Below are 9,664 nucleotides of genomic sequence, written 5' to 3'. Positions count from 1 at the left end.
CACACTGGATGTCTCTAATACATAAAGACACACACACAAACAGGCCAAAGGCCTTTGCCCACCTAACCATTGTTTTTATGGGTGAACCTCCCAATGATTGATGTCAGACATCTCATTTCGTTTTTCTACACCTCACACTCTCCAAAACAAAACACCCCTTCAAAAGAAAAGCCCTATAGATGTAATGCTACTTGAACTTATACTACTACTACTACGTACATGTGATATCTAACTCCTTCAGCCTACTTTCAGCTGCACAAACTATTCAACTATTAACTTATTCAGCTATTGCAGGACATTGAGGCTATACATGTTGTTGTTTATACCTTTTTTCAAACTTTTTCTTTGAAATATTAAACTTCTTCACTATGTTTCCTCCTCTTCCAGTTTAACATTTCACTTTCAAGTTTTCAACAAAGTCATTGCAATGCATTTCAGCTGTAACATTTTGATTCAAATCATTTCACTTTTCTGCATTTCTCCGCTAAGTTCAGCAACACACTTACTTGGTCTCTGTAGCTAAAAGCAGCTTCCATTCAGCTAATAACATATTCAGCTTTTTCTGCATTTTCAGCTAAATTCAGCCACAAATGTTCACAGTTTACAGCATTCACACACATTTTTTGCAGGAAATGCATTTTCTAGTTCAGTCTGATCATCATATGTTGTCAATCAAATAAAAATAAAACCACACCCACACAATATAGTTTTGGAGTGTTAAAGTGCTATTAAAAAAACAAAAACCCAATCATGCTTTATTCCTCATGACTCATGTTCAATGATATACAAATATGAACCGAAAGAAAACACTAACAGTTGTGAAGAGGGAATGGAGAGCAACACAATGCTCTACAATGCTCTACAACAAGCGGAATAAGTAATAATCCTGGGGAATAATAATAGATACTTTTTCTAATATTTATCATTTTACCAACTGTTTATTTCCTACCTTACACATAACACACTCTTTAAATTGAGTTGATTCTTGCATATTTGTACAGCTTGTGAAACTTGTTTTTGTAATATTATTTTGTTTTCACCTGACATATTAAATTAACTGTTTTTATGGTAGTGTATCTCAACTTATCCAATTATATAATTTTTGTAACACTGATTGACCTTGAAACTAGGATGGTTTATGCAATCTTGTCATCAATTTCATTTTCGTTTCGTTATCGCTGCATAATAGGGGAGGTTTCTTCATTAGCAATTTGTTGGCTTCTTACCTCTCTTGTGCAATGTTCTAACTTTCTCTTAAATTCTTTATGTTTTTTAAAATGTTAAACATATATATGTACAATCAAACAAAAAACGTTTAATGCTAAAAAGGAATCCGAGGAGCAATAGTTTATATCTTTATCTTATAACTGTTGAATAATATCTATATTGTTGCTATTGTTATGTTTATTTCAATTTTATTTTTTTAACGATTATCAATTTAAACCTTTAAATACTTCGGCCCATCTGTGGGAATTTTGTGTTGAACAAGAAAATGTATTAAATATTTTGAAAAGAAAATATTTTGAGTGCACCCATTATCCCAGCGGTTCTGTGTATATTCTTTGTGCTCCACCCCCTCCAGAACACGAGGTGGCGGTAAACGTGTTGTGCAATTGAAATCTCACTAAAGCGGCAGAAGAAGAAAGAAGCCGACTGACAGTCAGCCAGTGCATTCTGGGATATGTTATGCACAATAATGGCGGTCAATCAGCAGACTTGCAATTCTCTTACACTAACGTCTCTACTTTTAGCATTTCTTCTCCAAACGTGTCGGACTTTTGCCGAAGAATTGAATTGGGATGAGAATGGCTACGTGTTGTACTGCCCGTGCATGGGTAACTCCCTTTTTGTAGCTGATACTTTTAAATTTTAAATTCATGTTGCATGAAAACAGTAGAGCTAGCGAAGCCCAGACTTTAGACGTCCATTAGTTTACAGTGGAGGTCTGTGGAGGCTCATGATGCATACACATGTCGCACGACCTGGGGGGAAATACAGTGCAAGAAAAGCAAAGATGTTCTAATGTTTCAATATCAGAATAACAAAAGAAACATATCTTTAGATGTCATTCTAATCGGTGGTGTAAGAAAGTTAGCAGCTAACTGAGTGGAGTTTATTTCTTTTTTTAATGAGTAGCCTACCAACAACATAGCTTTCAGAGTCTTCAAATAATAAAATCCAGAAGGCACAGGTTCATACAGAAGACAAGAATAAACATAACAACAATTGACAAAACTCATTGTCAAATGTAGGGTTTGCTTTTATAAATGTGGATTTATGAATTTAAAATGTACACAGAATAACAATATTATTGAAAAAATTATCTATATGGTTGTCTAAAGTTAAATGAATTATTTATTTTTTTGAACAAATCACACATTTTGGAAAAGCCTACTGAGTGGCGCTTAGGACAAGCAGTGTGTAATACTGAGAGTAATAATAGAAGCACAACGTCCCCTCCGGTCAGTCAGGTGTCCACTTTCTGAAGAAGAGGTATAACGTTTACTGTTGATGCTGAGAGCATAAAGTGCCCACTGTTATTGTTTAGGTCGCTTTGGAAACCAGGCAGATCACTTCCTGGGATCTCTGGCCTTTGCCAAGATGTTGAACCGAACCCTGGCAGTACCTCCCTGGATAGTGTACCGCCACCACACACCCCCGTACACCAATGTGAGTACAGGCAGAGAGCAGCACACACTGACAGACATACAGCATTTATCAGAGAGAGAGCTTCCAAAGGGACATCTGAGTGTTTAAGCAGCCAATTCATAATAATCAGAATAAAAACAACATGAGGACACAGATAGGATCCATTGGGTGTCTGATTTAGAATCTGTATGTAGCTATGTGCAATATGTGATTTTACTATTGTTATCTAGCTGCTATTACAATACTTTCTTCTTGCTACAATTGACTTATTTCATGAATACTGCTGCTGCTACTTACTGGCACATACTTACTACTTACTTACACATTCAGGTTCCTACCTGAATGTGTGCTTCTTTAAATTGTAAAAATTAAATATGTGAATGCCTTTCATCTTATAGTGTTTTATTTGTTGTCTCTATCTATACTTTTGCTGTAAATATGTCAATGTCCCCTCTGTGGGACAAATAAAGAATTCTGATTCTGATGTATTGGATAGACAGTCATGATAGTGTCCCGTAATGTATTATGTGCTACATAAGTGGGCATTTCAAGTAGATATAATTTAAAGCTATACAGTAAGGTGTTGCACACTTAACTGCACACTGAAAATAGATAAAGGGATGGGAATCCTTACTGGACCCAGTATTACCTGTCACCAATTTATCGATGCTTTTTAATGTTTTGGCTTCTCAATTGGACACTCAACAAAAATATAAACGCAACACTTTTGTTTTTGCTCCCATTTTTCATGAGATGAACTCAAAGATCTAAAACATTTTCTATATACACAAAATAACCATTTCTCTCAAATATTGTTCACAAATCTGAAAAAATCTGTGATAGTGAGCACTTTTCCTTTGCAGAGATAATCCATCCCACCTCACAGGTGTGGCATATCAAGATGCTGATTAGACAGCATGATTATTGCACAGGTGTGCCTTAGGCTGGCCACAATAAAAGGCCACTCTGAAACGTGCAGTTTTGCTTTATTGGGGGGGTCTGGGGGGGTCAGTATGACCACCATTTGCCTCACGCAGTGCAACACATCTCCTTCGCATAGAGTTGATCAGGTTGTTGATTGTGGCCTGTGGAATGTTGGTCCACTCCTCTTCAATGGCTGTGCCAAGTTGCTGGATATTGGCAGGAACTGGAACACGCTGTCGTATACGCCGATCCAGAGCATCCCAAACATGCTCAATGGGTGACATGTCCGGTGAGTATGCTGGCCATGCAAGAACTGGGATGTTTTCAGCCTCCAGGAATTGTGTACAGATCCTTACAACATGGGGCCGTGCATTATCATGCTGCAACATGAGGTGATGGTCGTGGATGAATGGCACAACAATGGGCCTCAGGATCTCGTCACGGTATCTCTGTGCATTCACAATGCCATCAATAAAATGCACCTGTGTTCGTCGTCCATAACATACGCCTGCCCATACCATAACCCCACCACCACCATGGGCCACTCGATTCACAACATTGACATCAGAAAACCGCTCACCCACACGACGCCACACACGCTGTCTGCCATCTGCCCTGAACAGTGAAAACCGGGATTCATCCGTGAAGAGAACACCTCTCCAACGTGCCAGACGCCATCGAATGTGAGCATTTACCCACTCAAGTCGGTTACGACGACGAACCGGAGTCAGGTGGAGACCCCGATGAGGACGACGAGCATGCAGATGAGCTTCCCTGAGACGGTTTCTGACAGTTTGTGCAGAAATTCTTTGGTTATGCAAAGCGATTGTTGCAGCAGCTGTCCGAGTGGCTGGTCTCAGACGATCTTGGAGGTGAACATGCTGGATGTGGAGGTCCTGGGCTGGTGTGGTTACACGTGGTCTGCGGTTGTGAGGCCGGTTGGATGTACTGCCAAATTCTCTGAAACGCCTTTGGAGACGGCTTATGGTAGAGAAATGAACATTCAATTCACGGGCAACAGCTCTGGTGGACATTCCTGCTGTCAGCATGCCAATTGCACGCTCCCTCAAAACTTGCGACATCTGTGGCATTGTGCTGTGTGATAAAACTGAACATTTAGAGTGGCCTTTTATTGTGGCCAGCCTAAGGCACACCTGTGCAATAATCATGCTGTCTAATCAGCATCTTGATATGCCACACCTTCGAGGTGGGATGGATTATCTCGGCAAAGGAGAAGTGCTCACTATCACAGATTTTTTCAGATTTGTGAACAATATTTGAGAGAAATAGTTATTTTGTGTATATAGAAAATGTTTTAGATCTTTGAGTTCATCTCATGAAAAATGGGAGCAAAAACAAAAGTGTTGCATTTATATTTTTGTTCAGTGTATATAAAACGATACATGGCTACTTTTCATGAATGAATGCCAAATTGAATGGAGACTGTTGGCTCTGGTCTTACCATTTTGACAATAACAAAGCATTGGAATATGACCACCTTATTATTTATAGCGGAATGACCCTATGCTGCTTCATTCCGTTGTGTTCTCTCCAGGTCCATGTTCCCTACAGTGAGTTCTTCCAGCTGGAGGCCCTGTCGGCCTACCACCGTGTGCTCAGTCTGGAGGCCTTCATGGAGAAGCTGGCCCCCAAACACTGGCCCTCCGGACAGAGAAAAGCCTACTGCTTTGAGACTGCTGCCCAGAGGAGTGCAGACAAGAAATCCTGCCCCATGAAGGTGAGAGGAGTCAGTGTGTGATCCACCAGTGTCAGGTATCTAAGGAGAAGTATATTTATCTGATTACAGGTGCATCTCAATAAATTAGAATGATGTGGAAAAGTTAATTAATTTCAGTAATTCTATTTAAAAGGTGAAACTCATATATCATATAGATGAATTTCACACAAAGTGAATTATTTCTAGCGTTTATTTGTTTCAATCTTTATGATTAAGGCTTACAGCTAAAGAAAACCCCAAATTCAGTTTCTCAGAAAATTTGAATATTACACAAGGGCAATGAAAAAACGTATTTTTAATACAGAAATGTCGGCCTTCTGAAAAGTTTGTTCACGTTTATGCACCCGGTACTTGGTTTGGCCTCCTTTAGCATGAATTACTGCATCAGCCTGTGGCTCTGCTGAGGTGTGACGGAGCCCAGAGTGCTTAGATAGCGGCCTTCAGCTCGTCTGCGTTGTTGTAGGGTGTTGTCTTCCCCTTGACAATACCCTATTAAGGTTCAGCTCAGGCCACTTTGCTGGCCAATCAAGCACAGTAATTCCATGGTCATTAAACCAGGTATTGGTGCTTATGGCAGTGTGGGCAGGGGCCAAGTCCTGCTGGAAAATGAAATCAGCATCTCCATACAGCTGGTCATAAGAAGAATGTTAAAATGCTTTATTTATTGTTATGGTTCCAAATATTTGTCAAAATGTGCTTTTTAGCTAATCTACTTGTTATCTGTATTTTAGCTTCTTGGTTTAACTTCATTCTAAATGAAGTCTCTCCCTCAATGTCTTTCCAAGTTAAATTAAAGAATGAATACAATCAGCCTCATTTGAGAGAAGGTGCTGCAGAGCCTGAGCCTGTGTCAGTATTGATGTGAGGGTGAAATGCTGCCCCCTGGTGGCTCATGGGAACACGCTCAGAATCATGTTGCTGCTGTTACACTGTCTTTGCTCTGATGTGGGCCAATGGTTCTGATTGATTTCCAGGATGGGAACCCGTTTGGTCCATTCTGGGACCACCTGGGTGTGGAGTTTGACCAGTCTGTGTTGTTCGGTGGTATTTCCTTCAGTGCCCACCACCATCTTCAGTGGATTAAGAAGTGAGTACACTACTGTAGAACTGTTTAGGATTATTACAGATGACCAGACCCGGCCCCATGGGGCCCGCCCATCCAGGATTTGGGCCCGCCCAGGAGAAATCAGGGCTGAATAAAACATTTAAACATTTTTATTATTATGTTTATTGTTGTTATTTGTAGGGCTTTGTCCTAATATTTATTTTTGTATTAAACTATGTTGAAAGATTAGTTTAATATCTTTTTCTATTTTGCTAGGAAATTCTGAATGAAAGTCTGCGCGCGAGACCGGTTTTTCGCTGGGTTGAGTCGTGTGTGGATTTTTTTTAAGTGTGGTTTTTTTGAGTGAGATACGGCACAGCAGCCTGTCAGTTTACTCAGGCTAGGTTAGTTTGGCTGTTATCATGTATATTTATCTGCAACAATGGATTGATATCCATTGTTGCAGATAAATATACATGAAAAGTACACATGGAAGTGGTTCACGAACAAAAAGAGCTCACAAAAGGATGGCAACTCAGCGCCAGATGCAGGCACTTTAGAAGAAATCAGTTACGTTACCAACGAGCTAGCAAGCCAGCCAGGGACAGCATCTTTAAAATAACTGTTACGTAAAGAAAAACACACAAGGGAGGCTGGCAATGAATTATATTTTGAAGAAAAATTGACTCTCAAGCCTTCTCACTAACTCCCTCGCTCAACCTCTCTCTCCCTTTCTCTCCCTCGCTTAACCTTTCTCTCTCTCTCCCTCGCTCAACCTCTCTCTCTCTCTCTATCTCCCTCGCTCAACCTCTCCACCCTGTGTTCGCTCAAGTTTGCCTGTGTGCTCGCTCAAGTTGGCACAGCGTTACAAATGTGCCACAAAACCAACCAATGGATGTATAATAAGACCGTCAACAGCCTGATGGCAACCTAAAACCCCTCAGATCGAAGATATGATTGGAGACGAAAACAGCCAATCACAGAATAAAATAAAATATGATATATATTAAAGAAAATTCAATATAAGCTTAATGCTGCGTTCACACCGGACGCGATGCGAATATTCGCTTCGCTCTAATCGCTCGAGTTTCACCGCGGCTGCCAGCTGTGTTTACTCGCATCATTCAAACAAGACGCGCTCGGGAGCTACAACTACAACAAAATGAACATATTTTACCGTGATTAAATTGTAATACACGTTTCTAAATGATGCCGACGTAACAACATACTGATACAGGTTAGTAAAAACCATGAATTAATGCTTTGACAAGTCTGCAGACAGACGGCAGGCGAAAAACCTTTTAGAATGCTTGTTTTCTGAATGGAGATTGGGTCGACCAGGCTAAGCTAACGTTGTATATGCTCACTCCACACTCATAACAACGGCCTACAGACATAAATAAAGCAGCGACTGTATTCGCCATGACACAGACAGTCTGTGGTTTGTACTTGTTTAACTTCTGTACAGTTTCTGAACAGATATGAGGAGCTGTGATCTCTGTGTGCTAACTGTTAACAGCTAACGGCTGATGTTTTCTGGTTGAACGTCAGTGACGGCAGGCTGAGATCCTCACCGATGATTGGCTTCCGCGAGAACGCGTCACGTGAATTTGACGCTCGAGTTGAAAAAGTTTAACTCTCGCGTTTGACGCGCCACTGTTCAATCGCCTCAATCGCGTGATTCATGCCGCGTCCACCGCTTCATGCTCGTCGTCGGAGCGAATTTGCGTCTGTCCGCGTCTCTGCATTGACATGTAATCGCGCCACCCCCAAACATCGCATCGCGTCTGGTGTGAACGCAGCATAAGTAGTGAAAGTAAATTGTCTATTTAAAAAAATGGAATACAAATATTTATATAAATATCAGTAAACCGGTCAGCTGCCTACATCTATTTAAGACCCCCAAAAAAATGCTATATTTAGAATATTTTCACCACTTTACCTCACAGTCAGACAGCCCTTTCTGACAAGGAGCCAAAGCCGTTATCCCAGCTCTCTTCAAAGCAACCTGGACAAAAAACACCATTCTAATTCATAGAAGAAGAAGCTTGCTGGCCTACCTTTGCCTCCATCAGTCAGTTTGTTTTTGTTAATGTGTGACGTTGGTGTTGATTGAGGCAGCGGTAGACTAGCAAAAACTGCTCTGAAAAGTGGAAATACTGTTTGAGCCGTAAAACTATTCTGAATATAGCGTACATTTACACTGTTGGCTTTTTTAGTAACTAAAATCAGTTTTGCTGCTGTACCGGTTTGTTTCTACAAACTCCACCATTTGCTGTAGGTAAAACACTGACTGTGGATAAATATCTCATACAAACATTATGGATGTAACGATATACCGAATATCGCGGTATCGTGATAAATAAACGTCTCAATACCGTCGTGAGACTGACAAAATCTACCGCGATATTACATGGTTAATTCATTTATAATAATTCCTAATTTTTTTTTTAAACCTTTGTTTAACCAGGTGGTCCCATTGAGATCATCAATCTCTTTTTCAAGGGAGACCTGTCCAACATGGCAGCAAGTAGGTTACAACATCAACATAAAACAACAGATAACACAAAAGGACATCATATTTACAGGGCTACTAGAGACATTGACAAGTACCAACAGTATATTTATATCTCGCCCTGTCAATAAGCATCACCTTCTTGGCAAAAACTATTGTTTTTGAAGTGGTGGAGAGACAATGCACAGTTTTACCCACTGCTGTCACCCATGGCCAAAGCATATCTCTCTGTCCCACAGAGGTGGCGTTAGAATTTTTCGCTGTCCGTCATTTTGACAGACAGGATCGTAACATTTACGTCATAATCCTTTATTACCCGTTGGGTCTGAACTTGCCACTAACGTGTCACGCTGAAAGCAGTGCATGAATTGGGCTCACCGGGATGGGACTTACCCATCTGGTACCGTTACTTCTTACTGAGTACCGGTACGGCGGTAGGCCTACTCAGTACTCAGTAGATGCGTCATTTCGGTTCAAATACATCTAACTCAGATGCCTTCACCACAATTGTACACAGTACATTTCTCTGAGTAAAATTGACTCAAATTGAAGAAAATGTTACTCTAAAAATATTACATTTGGTCCCAACCTATATATGTAAAATGTACTCTTTGTTCAGAGTTGTATTTTTAGAGTTCATTTTACTCTATTACGTGCCTAGATTTGACTCTGCTTAATGGTTATTTACTCTATGTAGTGTATATTAAAATTAACTCTACTGCCATTTTACTCATAGAAGGTAATTTTACTAAAAATAGAAAGTAATTTTACTCCCAATGGAACGTCATTTCAC

General features: G+C 40.3%; 1 protein-coding gene across 1 annotated transcript in view; it reads left to right on the top strand.

Annotated features, from left to right (window-relative positions):
- The first annotated feature begins 1,663 nt into the window (after positions 1–1,663).
- Positions 1,664–9,664, top strand: part of pofut1 (protein O-fucosyltransferase 1) — a 45,295-nt gene continuing 37,294 nt past the window's right edge. Inside the window, exons 1-4 of the mRNA XM_034205039.1 lie at positions 1,664–1,835; positions 2,549–2,670; positions 5,129–5,311; positions 6,286–6,398. Of these exons, the coding sequence (XP_034060930.1) occupies positions 1,682–1,835; positions 2,549–2,670; positions 5,129–5,311; positions 6,286–6,398 (572 nt within the window). The 5' untranslated portion in view covers positions 1,664–1,681. The remainder of the gene's footprint in view (positions 1,836–2,548; positions 2,671–5,128; positions 5,312–6,285; positions 6,399–9,664) is intronic.

Source organism: Gymnodraco acuticeps, unplaced genomic scaffold (assembly GCF_902827175.1).
Source record: "Gymnodraco acuticeps unplaced genomic scaffold, fGymAcu1.1, whole genome shotgun sequence".
In the NCBI taxonomy this organism is placed as follows: domain Eukaryota; kingdom Metazoa; phylum Chordata; class Actinopteri; order Perciformes; family Bathydraconidae; genus Gymnodraco; species Gymnodraco acuticeps.
Note: the sequence above shows the minus strand (reverse complement) of the source record. Positions and strands in the feature narration are given on the sequence as shown.